Source organism: Bos indicus, chromosome 2 (genome assembly GCF_029378745.1).
Source record: "Bos indicus isolate NIAB-ARS_2022 breed Sahiwal x Tharparkar chromosome 2, NIAB-ARS_B.indTharparkar_mat_pri_1.0, whole genome shotgun sequence".
Lineage (NCBI taxonomy): Eukaryota > Metazoa > Chordata > Mammalia > Artiodactyla > Bovidae > Bos > Bos indicus.
This window is the reverse complement of record NC_091761.1, coordinates 38,057,353-38,081,792: the sequence shown is the minus strand read 5'-3', so window position 1 is coordinate 38,081,792 and position 24,440 is coordinate 38,057,353. Positions and strand designations below refer to the sequence as shown.

Below are 24,440 nucleotides of genomic sequence, written 5' to 3'. Positions count from 1 at the left end.
CTACTTTGCTGACAAAGGTCCGTCTAGTCAAAGCTATGGTTTTCCCAGTAGTCATGTATGGATGTGAGAGTTGGATCATAAAAAAAGCTGAGCACCAGCGCTGAAGAATTGATGCTTTTGAACTGTGGTGTTGGAGAAGACTCTTGAGCATCTTTCAACTGCACAGAAATCAAACCAGTCAATCCTAAAGGATACCAGTACTGAATATTCATTGGAACGATTGATGCTGAAGCTGAACCTCCAATATTTTGGCCACCTGATGCAAAGAACTGACTCATTTGAAAAGCCCCTGATGCTGGGAAAGATTAAAGGCAGGAGGAGAAGGGGACGAGAGAGGATGAGCTGGTTGATGGCATCACCGACTCAATGGACATAAGTTTGACTAAGCTCTGGGAGTTGGAGATGGACTGGGAAGCCTGGCATGCTGCAGTCCATGGGGTCACAAACAGTTAGACTGTCAATATATCTTACTAAGAGCTGATACAATTATTCTATGTGCAAAGTGGTGGGGAGTTAACAGAGTTAACAGAGCTCTTCCTGAGCCTAGATGGGTGGTCTGATTCCATGGTAGCACTATTAGGAATGCCAGGTGGCTGAGCAGTTTTATCAGCCTGCTTCCTGCCAATGGAATTTGGGGGATCCATTAACCTCCTTTCAATTCATTCTCTCTCTGTCCCTTTCAGTCTAATCTTATAGCATTTTTGATAAAATTTTTTCAAGAACCCAGTGGGACTTTGTGGATTTTATGGGATTCCCTCCATTAGACAAATACCAATAAACACAAGTCTTTTTGAAATGAACCCTTCTCTCTTTTGGCCTCCTACTGATGTGGTTGAGAGAAATTGCCCTTAAACTTCTCTGAGGTTCTCTACTTAGAGAGTACCTATGAGAAACACCGCTTATCTCTTGGAAGGGTCATTTATATGAATGGATACACTGACCTTTTGATCTTTCCAAAGTTATTAACAAAACAACTGTACATTAACACTTTTAGCTTTTTCTCTGTGCTATTGGAAACAACCTCTTAAGTCTACAATCTTTTTCCATTTGGATAGGTGGAGTTTCCCAAAGCATCGAGTCCTCATTCTTTTTAGTTTAACAGTTCCTCTCTCAATTTATCTCACTCTCTTTTACTATAAGAAGCAAAATAAAAAATACAGGTAGTATGTTCAACATCTTGGAAATTTTAGTTCATTTATATATGAAGTTCATTGTTTAGTAAGTTTTTCCATTTAACTACAGGACAAAACTCCCTAGGTTTTAGTGCCATAACATAACAGTGATTCTCCTTTCTCCAATTTCCAACAACATGTTCATCACTTCCTTTGAATCCTCTCCAGCCACATCTTAAACACCAATATTTCTATTAATACTAATAGTCTGTTCAAGGCATTCTAGTCTTTTTTCTATCATGCTCCTCAAAATTCTTCCAATTTCTCCCTGCTTCCCAATTCCAAAATGATTTCTATATTTTTATGTATCTGTTACAGTAGCATTTCACTTCCAGATACTAAAATCCGTATTAATTTTTCAAACTGCTGTTCAACAGGCTACCACAAATTTCACTACTTGAAACAATACTCACTTATTAGCTCAGAGTACTATAAGTCAGAGGTTCAGCAAGGCATGGCTGGGCTCTTTCGTCATGACATCACAAGGCTAAAATCAAAGTGTTGACAAAACTGAGCCCTCATCTGGAAGCTTTAAGGAAAAATTTGCTTCCAATCTTTTTTTTTTTTTTTTCTGGCAATATTCGGTCCGTTATAGTTATATGGCTAGACCAGCCAAAGAAAACTCTTTGCTTTTAAAGGGTTCATGTGACTACTTCAAGCCCGCCCAAGTTATCTCCCTTTCTCAAGGCTGTTTATGCCATATAATATAGCCCAATTAGACATTTACAGATATCTGGTGTATGATACAGGGTATGTATCACAGAAGAGCAGGAAATCTCAGGGTCCATCTTAGAAGCCTGCCTATCATGGGGCTATTCAATAAATCTTTTAAGCCCCACAATCCCAAAGAAGCAGAGCTCAAAATCTAGGAATTCTTTTTTATTATTCTTCTATGTCCACCTGTTTTTCTACTCATGGTTCTTTTGATCAGTATATTATTAGATTAAGAAACATTGCAGAAGAGATTTCATAATTTTATGATGAATTACTCTCATAAGGAGGACTTTCTATGTGGTGCTGGCGGTAAAGAACCCACCTGAAAATGCAGGAGACATTAGAGACGTGGGTTTTATGCCTGGGTTGGGAAGATCCCCTGGAGGAGGGTGTGGCAAACCACTCCAGTATTCTTGCCTGGAGAATCCCATGGACAGAGGAGCCTGACAAACTACAGTTGATAGGGTTGCAAAGAGTCAGACATGACAAAAGCAACTGAGCACATATTCTCATGAGAAACCATAAATTCTCACAAAGAGAGACTGGTTTTGATCTGAATGTGCTCTGGATGCCCTCCTAAGCCTGTGGTTCTTAAATCTTCTGAGAAGCAGCACTGTTCCAGATCTCTAGCATCCATTCTGATTAAGACAGCCTACCATTCTTGTTTTAGACTTTTTCCTCTCTTCTCAGTTATCTCTCAGATGAATATAATTCTGAGTATTTTCCAGGTCACTTGAGGACAAGGGGAAGCACCCAAGTGCTGAGGTTCTACTGAAGACTGGGTCTACTGGTATTTACTGGTGCGATGTCCCTTGAGGTCCCCCAGAAATACCTCTGAGATAAGGCTAAAGGTCACATGGCCAGTAGAGTCATTCTGATTTTTCTGACTATGTCCCCCACCACTCAGTTGTGTGATATGAGTGGTTTCAAAGCTGGATTCAGAGTTGGTGAAAATAGGGAGAGAACTGTGACACAATAAATCAAAGAAAGAATGTGTTTCCTTTTTATGTGAGCCTTGCTTAAAAATCTCCATTTTGGGCACAAGGTTAAAACTATCCTTGCCTTGGATCCAATAGAATGCCAGGCATTATGCAGCAGTAAGATCTCCAAAGATGCTGTGATACAGAGCAATTTTTTTGTTATTCAAGCCATCCAAACAGTCACATGCAGTGAAAGGATGGTTCTGGGACCAGTACTACAGGTTAAGCATTTTGAGGTTTATCTAACATGATAAACTTGATTTTTACAACAGCTCCTAGGGCTGGTTTATTGAAAGACATCATCTCTTGATTTTGCCATGATAATTTCAAAAGTGGAGACATGCTTCTGAAAAAAGCATCTTTATCACCTAACAGCTTCTGCATCAAAATTGTCCTTGGGTCTTGAGATATAACTATGAGAACCATGAATATAATGTTAAACTAGATTTTTAAAGCACACAAGGAAAAAAGTGATCTACTAATAGTAAATGTACATTTGCAAGGAGCTAGGCACCTACCAGGATAAATTTTAATACTGGATACAAATTATGTTATTCTAGCAAAAATACACTATTATTTCCTAACAGACAAATACTGGGAAGAAGAATTAGTATAAAGGTGATTGCTTGTTCAGGAATTCTAAGATAAGGTTTTACACATGGCATTGTATCTCTTTTTTCATTTCAATCCCAAAGAAAGGCAATGACAAAGAATGTTCAAACTACTGCACGATTACACTCATCTCATATGCTAGCAAAGTAGCAGTCAAAATTCTTCAAGCTAGGCTTCAACAGTATGTGAACCAAGAAATCCCAGATGTTCAACCTGGATTTAGAAAAGGCAGAAGAATCAGAGATCAAATTGCCAGCCATCCACTGGATCATAGAAATAGCAAGAGAACTCCAGAAAAACATCTACTTCTACTTTATAGACTACACTAAAGCCTTTGACTGTGGATCAAAACAAACTGGAAAATTCTTAAAGAGATGGGAATACCAGACTACCTGACCTGCCTCCTGAGAAATCTGTATGCAGGTTAAAAAGCAACAGTTGGAACTGAACAGAGGACAACAGACTGGTTCCAAATTAGGAAAGGAGTACATCAAGGGTGTATATTGTCACCCTACTTATTTAACTTGTATGCAGAGTACATCATGAGAAATGCCGGACTAGATGAAGCACAAGCTGGAATCAAGATTTCTGGGAGAAATATCAATAACCTCAGATATGCAGATGACACCATCCTTATAGCAGAAAACAAAGAGGAACTAAAGAATTTCTTGATGAAAGTGAAAGAGAGTGAAAAAGCTGGCTTAAAACTCAACATTCAAAAAACAAAGATCATGGCATCTGGTCCCATCACTTCATGGCAAATAGATGGAGAAACAATAGAAACAGTGACAGACTTTATTTTCTTGGGCTCCAAAATCACGGCAGATGGTGACTGCAGCCATGAAATTAAAAGATGCTTACAACTTGGAAGAAAAGCTGTGACCAACCAAGACAGCATATTAAAAAGCAAAGACATTACTTTGCCGACAAAGGTCCAGCTAGTCAAAGCTATGGTTTTTCCAGTAGTCGTGTATGGATGTGAGCTGAGCACTGAAGAACTGACACTTTTGAACTGTGGTGTCAGAGAAGACTCTTGAGAGACCCTTGGACAGCAAGGAGATCCAACCAGTCCATCCTAAAGGAAATCAATCCTGAATAGTCATTGGAAGGACTGATGCTGAAGCTGAAGCTCCAATACTTTGGCCACTTGCTGCAAAGAACTGACTCATTGGGAAAGACACTGATGCTGGGAAAGACTGAAGACAGGAGGAGAAGGGGACAAAAGAGGATGAGATGGTTGGATGGCATCACCAACTAGATGGGCATGAGTTTGAGCAAGTTCCAGGAGTTGGTGATAGACAGGGAAGCCTGGCATGCTGCAGTCTATGCAGTTGCAAAGAGTCAGACATTACTGAGTGACTAAACTGAACTGAACTAGTATCTCTACTTCTGTTGCTGCTGTCTTTTAAGAAGATATGTCAGGAATTGAAACAGTAGATGAGGAGAGAAAGAACACCAGGTAACAAAGCAGCCAGTCTCAAGTCAAGGGGAGGTTGCCTATGGGGAGTTTTCTGCCAAGCTTCCAGGAGAAGGGAAAGGCTACCCACTTCAGTATTCTAGCCTGGAGAATTCCATGGACTGTATAGTTCATTGGGTCACAAAGAGTTGGACACTACTGAGCAACTTTCACTATTCTATTAAACACTGAAGAGCTAAAATTTGTCTCCAACATTAAAAAAAATAGTTAATGAAAATCTGTATTTGTGGTTCGAATATATAAAGATAGTCAGAAGCTTGGTCAGTATGTCTGAGTTGACACAGAAATCTCCTTTACCACTTTAAACACAGAAATTTTGAACAAACTATACCACAACCACACACACACACACACAGTCAGTACCTCAGTGCTGAAAATAAAGATGGAACTCAAAGAGCAGTAAGAAGGAGCCAAAGCCAAGTGACTCCTGGGGAGAGCTGGACCTGAGATACATCTGAGAAACTAATGGCTCAGTTTTTAATAATAGGTGTGGGACCTGTGCACATGGGTTAGGAACCAGCTACCTACGAAGAGCCAAGAAATCATGTAGGACTTGTCCATACATACAGTGCAAACTAACTACGCCATAAACTCTCCCCAGGAGAGTGACAGGGAGCTAATTTTCTGCTTGGGACCAGAGGAGGAAAAGGGTCAAATGCAGAGCCCAGGGTGCGTACAGGAGTGCCAAATCAACACCCACTCCCAGCTCACACCATGGGTCCCAAGTCTCAAAGTTAATACTGTACACAAACTGGTGTGGGGCCAGTAAAATACACAGGGCCCTGCCCTTAGCAGAGGCAAATATCAAAGCTCTCCACAGAGATGTTCTGACTACCAGGTCATAGTTTATACATGAAAGCATGATTCTCAAAGGAAAAGTTTAAGAACTTGGATTATTTGATCATTTTAACTTTCCATGAAACTAAAGACATGGAGGCAAATTTATAAGCCAATGACCAACAAAAGAAAATATTTGCAACTCATGTAACTGATAGAAAGAAACAGTATCAAGAATTTATAAAGATCACCAACAGATTAAATAAAGGAAAAATAGACAAATGGACAAGAAGCATGAATAAGCAATTCACAGAGGAAGAAAACTGCTCAATAAAAATATGAGATTTGCCATCTCACAGGTGATCAGAGGAAATCCAATTTAAAACACTGACATACTGTTCCCTTTTGTCAGATTCTTCTGCTGTTGTTCAGTGCGACTCTTTGCAACCCCAGAGACTGCAGCACGCCAGGCTTCCCTGTCCTTCACAGTAGGAATACCCCTTGATGTACTCCTTTCCCAGTTTTGAACCAGTCAGCTCTTTCATGTCCAGTTCTGTTTCTTCTTAACCCGCATACAGGTTTCTCAGGAGATAGGTAAGGTGGTCTGGTATTCCCATCTCTTTAAAAACTGTCCACAGTTTGTTGTGCTCCACACAGTCAAAGGCTTTGGCACAGTCAATGAAGCAGAAGTAGATGTGATTTTCTGGAGCTCCCTTGCTTTTTCCATGATTTACAATTGTTGGCAATTTGATTTCTGGTTCCTCTGCCTTTTCTAAACATAGCTTGTACCGCTGCTGCTGCTGCTAAGTTGCTTCAGTCATGTCTGACTCTGTGCGACCCCATAGACAGTAGCCCACCAGGGTTCCCCATCCCTGGGATTCTACAGGCAAGAACACTGGAGTGGGTTGCCATTTCCTTCTCCAATGCATGAAAGTGAAAAAATAAAGTGAAGTCGCTCTGTCGTGTCCAACTCGAGGACCCCATGGACTGCAGCCCACCAGGCTCCTCTGTCCATGGGATTTTCTAGGCAAAAGTACTGGAGTGGGGTGCCATTGCCTTCTCCGTAGCTTGTACTGGAAGTTCTCAATTCATGTACTGCTAAAGCCTAGCTTGAAAGATTTTAAGCATAAACTTACTAGCATGTGAAATGAGCACAATTGTATGGTAGTTTGAACATTCTTTGGCATTGAACTTCTTTCAGATTGAAATGAAAACTGACTTTTTCCAGTCTTCTGTGGCCACTGCTGAGTTTTCCAAATTTGTTGACATGTTGAGTGCAGCACTTTAACAGCATCGTCTCTTAGAATTTTAAATAGCTCAGCTGGAATTCTATCACCTCTACTAGCTCTCTTTGTAGTAATGCTTCCTAAGATCCACTTGACCTCACTCTGGGATGTCCAGCTCTAGTTGAGTGACCACACCATTGTGGTTATCCAAGTCATTAAGATCTTTTTTGTATAGCTCTTCTGTGTACTCTTGCCACCTCCTCTTAATCTCTTCTGCTTCTGTTAGGTCCTTACACTTTCTGTTCTTTATTGTGCCTATCCTTGCATGAAACGTTCCCTTGATATCTTCAATTTTCTTGAAGAGATCTCTAGTCCTCCCCAATCTATTGTTTTCCTCAACTTCTTTGCATTGTTCATTTAAGAAGGCCTTCTAATCTCTCCTCGCTATTCTGGAACTCTGCATTCAGTCGGAAATAATCTTTCCTTTTCTCCCTCATCTTTTGCTCTCTTCTTTCCTCAGCTATCTGTAAAGCCTCCTCAGACAATCACTTTGCCTTCTTGCATTTCTTTTTTCTTGAGATGGTTTTGGTCACCACCGCCTGTACAATGTTCTAACTTTCTTTCATAGTTTTTCAGACATTCTGTCTACCAAATCTAATTCCTTGAATCTATTCATCACCTCCACCATATAATCATAAGGGATTTGATATAGATCATATCTGAATGGCTTAATGTTTTTCCCTAATTTCTTCCATTTAAGCCTGAATTTTGCAATAAGGAACTTATGATCTGAGTGACAGTCTGCTTCAGGTCTTATTTTTACTGACTGTATAGAGTTTCTCCATCTTTAGCTGCAAAGAACATAGTCTGATTTCGGTTTTGACTATCTGATGATGTTCATTTGTAGAGTCATCTCTCAGGTTGTTGGAAAAGCGTGTTTGCTAAGACCCTTGTGTTCTCTTGACAAACTCTGTTAGCCTAAGCTCTGCTTTATTTTGTATTCTAAGGTCAAACTTGCCTGTTACTCCAAACAGGTATCTCTTGATCTCCTGCTTCTGCATTCCAATACCCTATGATCAAAGATACATCTTTTTTTTGGTGTTATTTGTAGGTCTTGTAGGTCTTCACAAAACCAGTCAGCATCAGTATCTTCAGCATCAGTGGTCGGGACAAAGACTTGGATTACTGTGATATTGAACAGTTTGCCTTGGAAACTAATTGAGATCATTCTGTTATTTTTGCAGTTGCACCCAAGTAGTGCATTTCAGACTCTTTTGTTGACTATGAGGGCCACTCCATTTCTTTTAAGGGATTCTTGCCCACATTAGTAGATATAATGGTCACCTCAATTAAATCTGCCTGTTCCAGTCCACTTTTGTTCACTGACTCCTCAGATGTCAATGTTCAAACTTGCCAACTCCTGCTTGATCATGTCCAATTTATCTTGCTTCATGGACCTAGCATTCCAGGTTCCTATGCAATATTGTTCTATATGGCATCGGACTTTACTTTCACCAGACACATCCACAACTAAGCATTGTTTCTGCTTTGGCCCAGCCACCTCATTTTTCTGGAGCTATTAGTAGTTGCCATCTGTTCTTCCCCAGTAGCATATTGGACAGATTCTGACCTGCAGGGCTTATCTTCTGGTGTCATATCTTTTTGCCTTTTTCATACTGTTCATGGGGCTCTCATGGCAAGAATACTGGAGTGGATTGCCATTTCCTCCTTCAATGGACCACATTTTGTCAGAATTCTTCAGTTACCCATCTTAGATGGCCCTGCCGATGTGTTTCATAGCTTCACTGAGTTATGTAAGCCTCTTTGCCATGACAAGGCTGTGGTCCATGAAAGGGATTTATCAGATTGGCAAATATCAAAAAGAATAGTTTAAATAGTTTATGAAGTAAAAAAAAGTCTTATAAAGTTGAAAACATGCAAATCCTGCAACACAGTGATTCCCACCCCAGGTATACCCTAGAGAAAGCTGTGCATACATGCCCCTGTCATTATATACAGGTGGCTGCTGCAGTACAGTTTCAAGAACAAAACTTAAGAAACTTACATCCTACTGCTCAAAGAATGGATAAATGGTAACCTAGTTCTACAGTGAAACATAATATAGCCATTAAAAGAGTAAACTAGCTGCCTCTACTAACATGGCTATATCTCAAAATTCATGGTTAAATGAAAAAGCACATGCTGCAGAATGATACAGTGTGAAAATATTTATGAAAAAAGTAAAAGAATTAAAATGTATTAAAAGCAATAGATGGTCTGAAAGATAGAAATAACATTCATGATCAAGACTCTTCTGGGGTGGTAAGAAGAAAAATGGTACTGAGTAAAGTCCTCAAAAGAAGACTTCAACTTTATCTATAAAATTAAATATGAAACAATGAAAAATTTTAACAGTTTCAATGTTAGGTGATGAGTACTGTTTTAATTTCATCAAGCTCTGTACTTCAATTTTTTTCTAAATGTTAAGAAGTAATTTTTAAAAGAAAAAAAATAAAATAGATACCTTGGTCGCATACATTTGCAAGAGATTGACCATGAATTTGACTTAGAGCTCGATTATTCATTCCATTACTATTTTCTTTGTTGTGGTTGCTGCTGTTTTGGTGTTAGGCCAAGTTCAGTCCAGATCAGTTCAGTCACTCAGTCATGTCTGACTCTTTGAGACCCAATGGACTGCAGCATGTCAGGCTTCCCTGTCCATCACCATCTCCTGGAGCTTGGTCAAACTCATGTCCATCTCATCTTATCCTCTGTCGTCCCTTCTCATCCTGCCTTTAATCTTTCCCAGCATCAGGATCTATTCTAGTGATTCAGCTCTTCGTATCAGGTGGCCAAAGTATCAGAGCTTCAGCTTCAGCATCAATACTTCTAAAGAGTGTTCAGGGTTGATTTCCTTTAGTATTGACTGATTTGGTCTCCTTGCTGTCCAAGGGACACTCAACAGTCTTCCCCAGTACCACAGTTCAAAAGCATCAATTTTTCAGTGCTCAGCCTTCTTTATGGTCCAACTCTCACATCCATGCATGACTACTGGAAAAACCAAAGCTTTGACTAGATAGACTTTTGTTGGCAAAGTGATGTCTCTGCTTTTTAATATGCTGTCTAGGTTTGTCATAGCTTTTCTTCCAAGGACCAAGAGTTTTTTTAATTTCATGGCTGCAGTAACTGTCTACAGTGATTTTGGAGTCCAGGAGAATAAAATCTGTTACTGTTCCCGTTTTTTCCACATCTATTTTCCATGAAAAGATGGGACTAGATGCCATGATATTCATTTTTTGAATATTGAGTTTTAAGCCAGTTTTTTTCTGTCATTTTTTACCCTCATCAAGAGGCTCTTTAGTTTCTCTTGGCTTTCTGCCATTAGAGTGGTATCATCTGCATATATGTGTTGATATTCCCACAGAAATCTCGATTCCAGCTTGTGATTCATCCAGCCTGGCATTTCAGCTGTGTCTGTGTATGGCACTTAAAATGACACTACATGCAAGCTAATGTTTAAAAATACATCCTTTCATGGTCATACTAATTTATAGAAAGGAAGTTTTATGAAGGTAGATGACAAATCTCTAAGAATATACTTTTCCAATACTATAGTTTCATAACAGCAAATGCTGGAATTGATAAGTTTTATCCAGAAATGTGTATAGGTCACATCTGTTTGTTTTTGTTTTTAGTCGCTCAGTCATGTCTGACTCTCTGCGACCCCATGGACTGTAGCTCACCAGGCTCCTCTGTCCATGGAATTCTCCAGGGATGAATAGTGGAGTGTGTTGCCATTTCCTACTCCAGGACGTCTTCCCAACCCATGAATTGAACCCAGGTCTTCTGCATTCAGGCAAGTTATTTTATCATCTGAAATACCAGGGAAGCCCTACATTATCTGAAACATAGTTGATATTTATGAGTATCTCTTTTGATGGGGACTTGATGAAACCACTTAATGTACTCTCTTAGAAATCAAACTGTAAATTACATCTTCTTCGCAGCTCATTTTCTCAAAAATTATATAATTCCTATACACGTTGTTTTTCACACATACTGACTCTACAACAATTTGCTGACATAAGAGCACAAACCAAGCAAGAATAATGATAACTGAACTATAAAAATGTAGAAAATCTGACTTTTAGCTAAAAAACCACAGTGTTATTTTTTTCTTCAGGTTGAATTCTAAAGGAAAAACTTTTGGACAAGAGTTTCATATGATTTCAATGGACCATATAGCTTAAAGTATAGCAACTGTGTTCATAAAGCAAAATTTATTCATCAAGGACTATGAATTAGTCATTCTTGGCACTTTAAGCAACTCTAAAAGAAAACATTTCACATATTGTCCGGATCAAGTCAATACAGATTAACGGAAATTCCTTTTTTTATCTTGTAGAATTGATCATAAATTGCCTTTTGTGAATTATTTCCACAGAAGTCATAAAACCTTAAAGAAAAGTATTCTTTACTATAAATTCTATCACTTTTGTGATATGGGCAAATAAAATATCTAAATATATACCCTATATTTTTTTTAAATCCCCTCTGAAATATGTTTTATCTTCCACAGGCTGTCAAAATAATTATTTTAAAGCTATTAATAAGTATTTTGGGGAATTCTCTGGAGGTCCAGTGGTTAGGATTCCACACTTCCTCTCCATAGGACATGGATTTGATCCCTGGTCAGAGAACTAAGATCCAACAAGCTACATGGTACAGCCAAAAATAATAAAAATAAAAAATACCTTTTAAAAAATAAGTATTTTAATCAATATTTTGAGGATTGGGAAACCAATGTTCATTCAAAAATAGGATGATGAATTTGTATCAGTATGAAAAACCAAACAATCTAACACATAATAAAACAAGAAGTAAATTCTTTAAAGGGACTTGTGGTATTCTATGAATTGTACTGACCCCAATATACTGTATTTTCCAATAAATACATCTTTTCACAGTCTTCTGCTGTACTGTAGTCAACCAAAATGCTATTCCAGTACCTCTGGCTTTGCCATGTCCCTACTTAGAACATACTTTAACAACCACAAACCTTGTCTTTTCTTTATCTATAGTATCTCTTCTAATCACAAGTACTTGTGCTTATGAAGTCAATAAAGTGGGTTTTCCTCCATGTACATAAATCTCTGAAGCGCAAATACATTCAAACAAGACTCCCCTAGAACCTTATGAATCTTTCTAAGAACTGCCTATGAGGATTCAATGCCAAAGACCAAGGTCAATCAAATCTCAATCAAGCAATTAAATATTCATTCACACATTTGCAGCAACAGTATAAATACCTCTTTTTTCTTCTCTTCTCTTTGTAACAATTCCTTCTTCTTCCACAGTTTCTCTTTCTCCTCTTCCTTTTCTCTTCTTCTGGCAGAGATTTCCATTTCCAGTCTTGTTATCTCTTCCTGGCGGGCTCGCCACTGAAGAACCTGAAATAAATAGAAATTCATCCAATAAATAAATACACTCAAGTGATTTCACAGATCACAAGGAGACTAGGGTTTGTATCAAGAAGATATTAAAGATTTTCCAAGGACACATTAAAATTCTGCATGCACATGAGTGTGTGATGTATGTGTAAGGTGTAGAAAGCAACTGTAAAAATCACCTGATTCAGAGATTGTTCACTTGGATTCATGGAATGAAATTCTAAAGAGTCTGTGATTTGACTTCAAAAGATCTGTGAATTCTCATAAATATTATGTCAAAGTTTTGTGTTTTTGCAGATGTGTTTTCCTGGAACAATATTTCTACTTTCTAGTCAACAGTTTTCAAATGGTCTTAATATCCTAAAACTTTTAAGAATCACTGATATGTTTCATCCTGATTTTTATAAGTGAAGAAAATGAGCCTGAATGAAGATGAAAAATATTAAGACATTTAAAAGAACTTCCTGGGTACTAATAGGTGTTATTGGTAGAAATATAATTGGTACAGCACTTCTAGAGAACACTGGGTAATATGTAAATATATATCGCAATATGAAATATACATAGCCTTTCACCCATAACCCCACTTTGAAGAAGTTATTCCAAGAAGACAATCAACAGGACATGTGCACAAATTACCAATAGGAATGTTCATTGCAGTGCTGCTTAAACAGAACAAATGGAGAGTCTAAGTGTCTGGCAACAAGACATGGCTTAAATTAATTATGGCATCATCATGTAATGACTGCCATTGAAAAAGTTTCTATATTTCCATATTCATCAACACAGAAAATATCTACAACCTATTACTAGATGTAAAAAAGCAGGTGCAAAACCACACTCACGGTATGATCTCATTAAAATAAAATATCATCTATCTATCTACGCATAGAAAGAGATTTGGAAGGAGGTTTACCAAAATAATAATATTGTTTATCTCTGAATAGAAGCATTTCATGGAATTAAAAAAATTTTTTTATAATAAACATATCTTATCTTTGTGAGCAGTAAACCAATAAAACTAACAAAATAAAAGCAAACACACATTCCATGTACACATATAGCTAACAAAGCAGAGAGGAAGGAGATGGAGACAGATGCAGAAAATCTTTTTTTTTTTGAAACGGAAGAAACTAGCATTCTCAGTTTAATATATCATTGTCATATATTTGATATAAGCATGATTCACTGTGGTAATATATGAAATGAAAATTGAGTAAATAAAATATCATAAAATATAGTGAACGAAAATAACTAGTTAAGCTCTTTTTGCACTTTCATTATTCAAAGTTTGCTTTCTAAAAATATATTTTGCTCTATTTATCAAAATAGAAGGGATATCAAGGAAATTCAGACTTTTGGTCTTCAAACACTTAGGTTTCCCCAACTGCTGATAATCTTGGCCATATTTACCTTCTTCTTTTGAACCCTATTCCTAGAATAAGATCATCTATGCCCTCTGTCCTAACCTATTACTTCCAAATCATTCCTTCCTTTATCTACCCTCTGTCTGTAATATGCTATATCAAAATCAAGTGTCCTGTCAAATATTGCCAGGGGTCTCCCTCCTGAATTGGTCCCCCTTTCTTTAACCTTACAGTGGTATTTAACTCTGTCAACCACCTCTTCATGTTTAAAACTCTTTCATTCCTTGGCTATAACGCTGTTCTCCCCTGCTTCTCCACCAGTTGATACTGCTCTCTTCTCTTCTTCCTGCTTCCTGTGTCTACCTTATACTCCTAACTCTATTGCTGTCCTTTCTCAACCTCACCCTCTCTGTTTGTTATCTAATGTGCTTGTCTTCACCTCCAACTAATGCCCCACTTTAACCTTGTTAATGTGGAGTCTCTAGGTAGGTTTTTTTCCCATTCCTTTCTTTATACCACCATCTTTGTTCTTTGCCTCATGGTGTGACCCAAACTATTCCCCTACCTGAAATGCCCTCAGTTTCCCCCTATTTCATAAAATGCTTCTTGGCCCAGCACATGTCCCATAGCTGCCATTAAACATTCTCCAACCCACACTCATAACTGTTCTCTAATTATTTTGAGCATAATATTTCTATTTCCATTTCGAGCAGAGGCCATGATATATAGGTATTTTGTTTTCTCCTTATACTATCTAGCAGAGTGCTAGCACATGATAGATGCTCAAGCAATACCTATTTAAATTACCCAAATAACATTTTTAAATGGAACCAAATAAATAAAAAAGAAATGATAGCATTAGAATATACCCTATTGCAATGAGTAACGAAATAATGGGTTCTCATTCATGATAATCATTTGCTACTGAAATTGATCTGAGCTGATAGGAAATGTTATAGTAATGGATGGATCAGGCTGACAGTAGCTGAAAACAGTGAGTAATCTTAACATCAAAGAGGAAACAAACAGCCATTTTAGTTTCTGATTTGAATACACCTAATATAAAAAAAAAACAGATATATTTCAATATTGATTAGTAAGTAGATGCTATTATGGAAACACTGTTCAAGTTTTTAGGTATGATCATAGTATGGTTATGCTTTTATAAAGGCTTTATAAATGGTTTATTCTTTTTAATTTTAGAGATAAATACTAAAATATAGATGAAATGATATGATATATGGGTATTTGCATAGGCATGAGAGACTAGATAAGGGTATAGATGAAAAAAATTTGACTAGTAAGTTGATAATTGCTGAAGTTGAATAATGACAGACTTTTAGATATATGTGTATATTTTTCTGTATTAAAATTTTTATTTAAAAAAACACAAAATATAATGTATGTCCAAAGAGATTTGTATAATAAAACACTGTAGTCTCAAGGTTCTCAGGCAATGAGACCTGAGAAGCAGTGAACTAATGTAAAGAAAATTAGTACACATTCAGCCTTTTTGAATCCTGGGACTATTCCTATAAATTTCAATAGAAAAAAGTTTGTGTTTTGAAACTATTTTACTCACTTTTGACTTAAGACTAATTTGTGGAAATTATCATTGAATGACTTTGCACATGTACTGTTGTATGATTTATGAAGCCAAATATAAGCAAATACCTACAACTGGACAAGATTTCTGTTTCCAAAGGTAAGTATAGCAAGAGAATAACCAGACCAATAAAATTCAGGTACCCCAGTTAATCTCCCAGTTTACCCTTCTTGTCATTTGCAAGTCTAAACAATGTTTTTCCTGTTCTCCAGAAAAGATTGCAGTAGTTTTTAAAATGGGGCATACACTGTAAATCATAAAACAAATGCAAGTTGAGCAATCAAAAGCCAATGGGTTGTAGATGTTAAACTGTGTACACATATATGAATTGCTGGAACAAAAACTCTGGAGCAAGTCAGCATCAGCCTTTTGAAACTAAATAGCTTCTACTTCATATTAGAATCATGAGAGTGGACAGGGACTGTTAGAAGTTTACCTGCAATCAATAACTCACAATATCATCTGTAATTATACCTATATCCCCTCTCCCCCACAAAAAAAAAAAAAAGGTGAAAATTGAAGAAGAGAACATTATTGAAGCTAGCGTTATATCCTCCTAAGTAGCTGGAGTTGTGAGATCGTGACAATGAGAAACAGGCTCTTCAACAGTTAGTATCCAGGAGGTAAGGTAATGGGGCTTTTTGGAATACACAACAGATAGAGTGAAGACTCCGCTGGGAAAAGGGTGCCATTGAAAAAATCTGTACCCAGTGGATCCCCACAGAGGCAGCCAAAGGATTTTCCATGAGGAGAGAATGACAACCGATTATGGTATTTTCAAGTCCAAGAACAAGAAAGCTGACAGGTGGGCAGAGGAATCAATATAAGCACAATAAGCTGAAGTACCGAAGAGCAAACCATGAGCAAAAGGAAGAATACCCCAGAAAACATTTTAGTGGTTTTTATTTTAAAAGGTTTGGTAATTATATAGCTTTAAATGGAGCATGCGAACATAACTGTGTAGCAATAACAACCAGGAAAGAACATTACCACAGTGGTAGTCAGGAGCACATTATAAGTAAAGTATTATTTAGATTATTAACTACAGAAGTTTTTCCAGTTCTTTACTTAATTCTTTGTTTAATATTCCTGCCAAAGGTACAGTCTTTGAATGAAACCTTAACCTAACAGAGAACAAATGAAGTTTAAAATATATTAATCTTTTGCCAATAATAAATTAAGGATTTAAAATGAAAATGGTTAGTAGTATTACATATGTCCTTTGCTCTTGACGTAAAAGTTAAATAGTTCAAGGGAAATTAATTAACATGCATATTTTCAGAATGAATCAAGTACTAGGAAAACACAAAATGAAGCCCATGTAAACTTCAAAGGCAATAATGGAAATTAATATCAAGGTAACAATATTAACACAATTTTACATCAAAGTTGAGAGCATTGAAAATAACTCTGAAGTTGGCAAAGCCATATAAAGGAAATGAGGATTAAGGTGCTAGTCAGAATACCAGCCTTTTTGTCTTCTTGCTGCCACTAACTGACAACATTGTTACTTTGAGCAAAGGGCTAGCCTAGTTTTCTCCCATGTTAAAGGGGACGACTGGATCAGGTGACTTCTATAGTTTCTTTAAGTCCTAATATTCCGATTCTTTTTTCTATTTTCCTTATACAGAGAGACCACAATATGCTCTGTAGTTTTCAGAATGAAAACTGAATGCAATTCAAAATGAATTGCAATGAGGAACAAACATCAGCATTTTATGAGCCTGTTAAATAATAATAGACAATTAAACATTAATTGTGAATTCTATCAGCCATTATTTGCAGAAACATTGTATCATGTGTATTGTTTTATATGTGGGAAAAGTACTATTGAGCGGTGTCTATTACTTACGATAAAATATTAAAAACTGCCATATATGAGGGCTTACTGTGTGCTGGGCCTATGCTTTGTAAACACATTAATCACAGTGTCAAGTAATCCTTGAAACAAGCAAGCTCTCTCTTCTTCATGCTTCATCTGGCTAACTTTTCTTTATCCTACTCAAGCCTAAACTTAGACATCATTTGCTCCAAGAAGTCTTCCTTAACTTACCATGTCCAGATCAGGTGTCTCTTCCCAACATCCCTAGCATCTTGTCCCTCTCTTGTATTACAGCACACATCAGCATTGAACCACTTGGACTTGCCCGTATCTCAGACTTGGCTACAAACTTCTTAAGGGCAGGGACCAGATTTGTCTTGCATGGTATCTAGCACTTTAAAGGTTTAAGAAATATTTACTGGGAAATGCACAGATAAGACTCTGAGGCTATGCCTGGCAGTTAGATGGACAATATTTCCCTTTCTCCCCCACTGGATAGGTTTTTGGAAAGAAAGGTACCCTCTCCAGACACGTTATCATTTTCTGACTCTTCCACCCTGTGATGCTCAATCCCTGCTTTCCCCATCATAAGTGTTTCCAGGATTCCCAAGAGCCACTTCTGCTTGTCAGACAAGGAAAATATCCAGAAAATCTTGTCAGGATTTTCAATAATGAATTATATTTCTAGCAATGTTAGAGGATATGTGCAAAAAGTGTCAAGCAAATCTTTTTCTATCTTCTCCTTAAATGCTCCTATAAGCTTCTACAGCTGAGTAAACTTCAAATTTTCATTTTATTGAATCTTCAACAGTCTGATAGTTTCATTAAATTCTTTCCAAATGTCCCACCATTTTTCAATATTACCTAAGCTTTTTTTTAATCTTATATGTTCCATTTATGTTTAAACTCCTCTCATGAACATGGAGAAGGAAATGGCAACACTCCAGTATTCTTGTCTGGAGAATCTCATGGACGGAGGAGCCTGGTGGGCTACAGTCCACGGGGTCGCAAAGAGTCGGACACGACTGAGTGACTTCACTTTCACTTTCATGAAATACAGTACCTGTGCTTTTGCATACATTATTAAAACTTCCTGTTATCTCCTTGGCATTTTTGCTTAGTGGAAAGATTTGGTTTTTCCTCTTGGTTTCACAATTGTCCCTTGGTTTCTTGGATGACTTCATAAGTGCATTTTTTGAACACCTCTCTTTGATAACTGCTTTCCATTTTCTGTGAATTTTTACTCGTCTTTTTGAGAATCTCAATGATTATGCACTATTATCTGACTGTTTCATGTCCTTTTCTTTTCAAATAAAATCTTGCAAAGTTTCATTTAAACGGGTCCTAGAGGGTCTTAACCTTAGTGTAAAATAAGACTTGCAGAGAAAGAAACAAACTAAATGCTAATAAGTGAAAAACTGTCAACAGATATTTTTTCCTAAGGGACAAAACTTACAAACCCATCATTGTACCATATTTACAAAGCTGACAAAGCCAAATTGCATAATAGACTCAGAAAATGGGGTTATCAGTCAGGAAATCTCTTGTCTGCTGACTATGAGATCTAGGGAAACCATTTCCCATTTCTGGGCCTCAAATCCTCTTCAAAAAATGAAGAGCACTAAATCAGTTTTTCAGACAAAGGGTTACAACTCATTAGTGGATAATGAAATAAATTTTATGGATGGGAACTAGCATATTTTTATGGAAGAAAATATAAGAGTGCATCTCATGTCATTACAGTAATGCTGTTTCAGGAAATTATTATTTCCATTCTGTGTGTGTGTGTATGTATATATATATTCATTTGTGATGTAAAATACATTTCTCATGTAGGTCACAGTGAAAGAAGCTTGAAAAACACAGCAGTAAATTCTCTATAATCTCTTCCAATGCTGAGATTCTATGACTATGTGCTATAAAGACCAAAGCTACTGTGCCGCCATCATTAAGCCACAGTCCTCATCCTTTCTGCGGTCAACCGAGAAACATAATGAGAGAACCCAGGTTTTGAAATCAGAAACCAGAGATTTAGTTCTATCCCTGTGACTTATTAATGGCACTCCCTGGGCACATTGTTTAACCACCTCTAACTTCAGAATAATGTAAAATGGGATAAAAACGGCACATACCTTACAGGATTGCTGTGCAAATATCATCAGTTTGCACAAGCCAGATTCTCAAGAATCATCCTGACACTGCCTGTCCCTGACACTCCACATATAATCCATTACCAAGTCCTGCAGACTGCATCTGACTATCATTTGGACCTACATTCGATTCTATCTTCAGGCCTTCCATCCTAGCGCTATTGGAATACATCCTGCATCCACGCTGGTTTCATTTTCTGCCCACATCCCCACCTCACTTCCTACACTTTTAAAGATTTCCATCACTCTTAGGGTGAAGTCTAAGCTCCCAACAATGGACTACAAAGCCTCCAGAGTTTGGCCCTGCCTATATCTGCAGCCCCAACTCCTAAACCCATTACAGTAACTGACTCACCCTCTCTGCTCCAGGAGCCCTGGTCATCATCCAGATCCCTAAACAAGCCACATTTCCTCCATCTACGTGGATGCTGAACATGCCATTTCTTTCACTTGTATCCTCCCCTTCTCTTTGCATCCTTCACATCTTTTCCTATTCAATACTTAGCCCCAAAGTTCAGCATCAGTGTCTGTCAGGGGAGTTTTACCCACCCATCCTAGTTGCATGCTCCCATAACTTGCTTATTTTTCAACATACTTGTCATAGTTTAAAATCAGACATTCAGCTTTGATTACATGACCATGGTCCGCTTCCCCACTAGACTATGATCTCCATGAAGAAAGGGACCACATCTGATTGGCTCATCACTGTATTTCCAGTGCCTTACACACCACCTGACACCTAATAGATGCTCAATAAATACGTGCAAAGGGGTGAATAAATGAGATAAGAAAGCATAACTGCTATACAAATGTCCAGTATATTCCTCAATTGCTACTATTGTTTTCTAGCTGACTTTCCTGACTTCAGTGCCATTTTCATTCAACCAATTCAGTAGATATTTGTATTTTGGGTTAATTTTCACATATTTTTGCTCCCCTTCACATGATTCTAATAATGGTGGCTTTGCATTTGCCACCATTTCAAGCAGTTTCTATGGCAATTTGGACATTACCTTGTTCAAAGAAAGACTCAATCTTTTAAGGCATATGTGGACTTGACCCCATGTATATCACCTTATTTCCTATTACTCCCCAAAGCAAAGAGCCCAGGCCTTCCTCTTCCTCTGCCTCTTCCTCTCTGCCCCACTGCTACACATCCATGTTTATCTCTGTCCCAGCTCTTTGCCTGGGAAACCCTCACTCCTGCTCATCTGCCCTTCAAGGTCCTTCAGGGTTGTCCTTCCTAACATCCTCTCTACCATTTGTCAACCCCAGCTCTTGTGTGCATCTATGAATGTGTCTCAAAATAGATACCATCCAGACACTCTTTAACCATCTTGCTTTACTTTCATTCCACTTACACTATAAAAAATTATCTTGTTACCCTAAGAGTTGTCAACAAAAGGAGGATTTTGTTTTTCTCATATCTATATGAGATGATGTCAACTAAACCTACTGTGGTAATCACTTCCAATAAATATAAATCAAACCATCATGCTGTACATCTTAAACTTATAAGTGAGGTACATCAATTGTTTCTCAATAAAACTGGAAAACATTTTATTATTGGTCAGTTGATTTATTTTCTTAACAGTGTTTCTCCCTAGACTTTAAACTCCATGAGAACAGATATTTGGCCTTATTTACTTTCTAACCCACTGCTGGGACAGTGCCTCCTCCAAAGTAGATGCTCAATGAATATTTCTTTGGTAAATGAACAAGAATGGCTTTCATCAAAAAGATAAGAAATAATGAGTGTTGGTGAGGATGTGAAGAAAAGGAAACCCTTTTGCACTGTTGGTGGGACTGTAAATTGGTGCAGCCATGGTGGCAAACAGTATGGAGGATCCTCAAAAAATTAAACACAGAACTATCATACAATCCAGCAATTCCACTGCTGTGTATTTATCCAATGGGAATGAAATCAATATCTTGAAAGATATCTGCACTCGCAACTTCACTGCAGCATTATTTATAATAGCCAAGACATGGAAACAACCCAAGTGTCCACTGACAGATGAATGGAGAAAGAAAATGTGGTACACATATACACGGGAATATTATTCAGTGGTAAAAAGAAGAAATCCTACAACTTCCAACAACATGTATAGATCTTAAGGGTATTATGCCAAGGGAAATAAGTCAAAGACAAATACTATATGATCTCACATGTGGAATCAAACAAAAAACAAACCCCCAAAAATGAACTTTTAGATACAGAGAACAGATTGGTGGTTGCCAAAGACAGAGGGAGGTAGTCAAAACGGGTAAAGCAGGTCAAGGCACAAACTTTCAGTTATAAGTCCTAGGGGTACAATACACAGCATAGTGACTGTGCATTATACCCCTAGGACTGTGCAATAGTTTACAATTCTGTTTTGCATGTTTGAAAGTTTCTGAGAGGGTAAATCTTAAGAGTTCTCATCATAAGAGAAAAATATAATAATTATGTGTGGTGGTGAATGTTAACCTAAACTTACTGAGGTAATCATTTCCCACAATACATAAATATTTCAAATTATACTATTTGCCTAAAATTAATACAAAGTTATATGTCAGTTATATTTCAATTGTTAAAAAGGTGGAAAAAAGGTTTTATTTATTAGCCATTTCACAGGCACATACTACTTTTCCCAATTAGATTATATGCTCCTTATATTCTGAGGTCAAGGTTTACACAATTTTTATAATCTATAAAATCTTCTGCAACACTAAAAGTTATTATTAAAGATATCTGTGATCTAACAACATCTTGCAAGAAAGTTGAGTTAACTTTATGCTGAGCCCTAAGTTTAACTTCAGTATCAGGGATTTTCCATAAAGCCATCAACCCAAGAAATGACTACACTTCTGATTCTGCAATTCAGAGTTTTTTTTATCTTGGTCTATGGTTAAAAATAAAATACAAATAAAGTATGTAGTACATTTGCCTAACAAGGCATTTGCCTAATTAATGCAAGTGAAATAGATTACAGAAGAGAGAAAAAGTTACCTAGAACCCCTTCCTGTAATTAGGATGGTTTGCTGTCTAGAGGGAGAAAGTGGGAGATATATATTATATAATGTAAATAAGTATTAGTAAGTTATTCTTAAATTCACAAGTTTATACTAGCATAATCATACACCTCAAGCTCTGATATTTTTCTCTTAGAGTTATTATTTTAATGAACAGAGCCTCAAGAGAAATACTTATGGATTAGTAATCACTGAAATAGTCTTTTTTTATGAGAATAAGATGATTTTGGAGCTATGAAATGAAGACCAGTGCTGAGAATAAAAATTAGGGAAAGTTATTATGGAGTGTGATAAAAGTGATTACAGTTTATGGATTCCTAACTCATAGGACCCAAATAGGAAGCCTTCAGTGAGAGTGTTTTTCTTTCCATCAACACAGTTCTTTCTAGATATAGCACAGAATCAACAACAGAATAATTCAACAGAAATAATTCAAAGAACTTGGCAGTACTTTTAATCTGTTCACTCAAACTTATTACATCTTACCTATAAAAAGGGGCCATGAATAGAAGTCAAGCAGAGATCACAAGAAGATTAACTGGGAAAAATCATAAAAGAAAGTGACTTCCATTATCATCAGCAGAACCCCATTCACTTAGGATGTTATTCAGCAATAAATATTTCAAACTAGATATAGTGCATGTTGATATATGTGTATTGCCTGAATGCCTTTCTTCAGAAAGAACAGTCAAAACATATCAGAAAAAATAAGCAATATCTTCTTGGTGGACAGAGGGAAGCAATAGGAGAAAAGAGAGGAGGGAAAGATAAAAGACAAGATGAAAAATTAAGGGGACCATTCTGTTCAGTTCAGTTTAGTTCAGTCACTCAGTCATGTCCAACTCTTTGCAACCCCATGAATCGCAGCATGCCAGGCCTCCCTGTCCATCACCAACTCCCGGAGTTCACTCAAACTCACGTCCACCGAGTCGGTGATGCCATCCAGCCATCTCATCCTCTGTTGTCCCCTTTTCCTCCTGCCCCCAATCCCTCCCAGGATCAGAGTCTTTTCCAATGAGTCAACTCTTCGCATGAGGTGGCCAAAGTACTGGAGTTTCAGCTTTAGCATCATTCCTTGCAAAGAAATCCCAGGGCTGATGGCCTTCAGAATGGACTGGTTGGATCTCCTTGCAGTCCAAGGGACCCTCAAGAGTCTTCTCCAACACCACAGTTCAAAAGCATCAATTCTTCAGTGCTCAGCTTTCTTCACAGTCCAACTCTCACATCCATACATGACTACTGGAAAAACCATAGCCTTGACTAGACGGACCTTTGTTGGCAAAGTAATGTCTCTGCTTTTGAATATTATATGAATGCAAAGGGGCCTCACCCAGATTATCCCTAAAAATGCTAATGGAAGTTACACACATCAATTTTCTGAGCAGTCACAAGATAATAAATCCCATTATCTTGAACTTTTTCCAAATAGATACTAAGAAAGAGGCAGATTGCTGTACTGATACTACAGCATGAGGTGTTTGTGAAGATGGGAAACCTTGTTCTTCTCCATAAAGTCTTGGTAAATCTCTGAAATGAATGGTCTGAACAGATAAACACTAAAACAGTGTACATTCTTTTTAATTCATTTATCTTATATTTGGTTATATTTAACCAGTTTTGCTTCTAAATGACAACTCCTTTGCAGTTCCAATTTCTCCAATCTTCAAATTACTTACTCTGCATATGTTTCTTGAAGGAATAGCTCTGACCCCCTATATAAAATTCTATACTATTCAACCAAGGAAACAACTCTGTCCTAATTCATAAAAACATATTCAGCAGAAGATATGAAGCATGATGGTATGAATCTAATTGCCACTTATGCTAGGAGATTTAGAAATTTGAATTTGGTCTTTTATGTCTATGTTCTATTGCAAGTTTCCTGCCTCCAGATAATTACTCCCAGCTAGAAAAAAAAAAGATCCTATCTGTCATTACAGAGCTAATGTAACTGACCAACGATTCTAAACACCATTATGTGCAAATGTCTTGGGGATTTTTTACATTTAAAGCTATTTTGTCTTTCCACAGGAGTCCAGTGAATTATGGCATTCCAGGTTTCTCATGTGTAA

At 37.3% G+C, this 24,440-nt stretch overlaps 1 protein-coding gene across 8 annotated transcripts in view; it reads right to left on the bottom strand.

Annotated features, from left to right (window-relative positions):
• The window catches only part of CCDC148 (coiled-coil domain containing 148), a 301,195-nt gene that overhangs the window by 94,103 nt on the left and 182,652 nt on the right, over window positions 1–24,440 (bottom strand). For all 8 annotated transcript variants that reach the window (XM_070767653.1, XM_019972422.2, XM_070767656.1 and 5 more), the window contains one exon: window positions 12,268–12,408. In XM_070767653.1, the coding sequence (XP_070623754.1) occupies window positions 12,268–12,408 (141 nt within the window). The remainder of the gene's footprint in view (window positions 1–12,267; window positions 12,409–24,440) is intronic.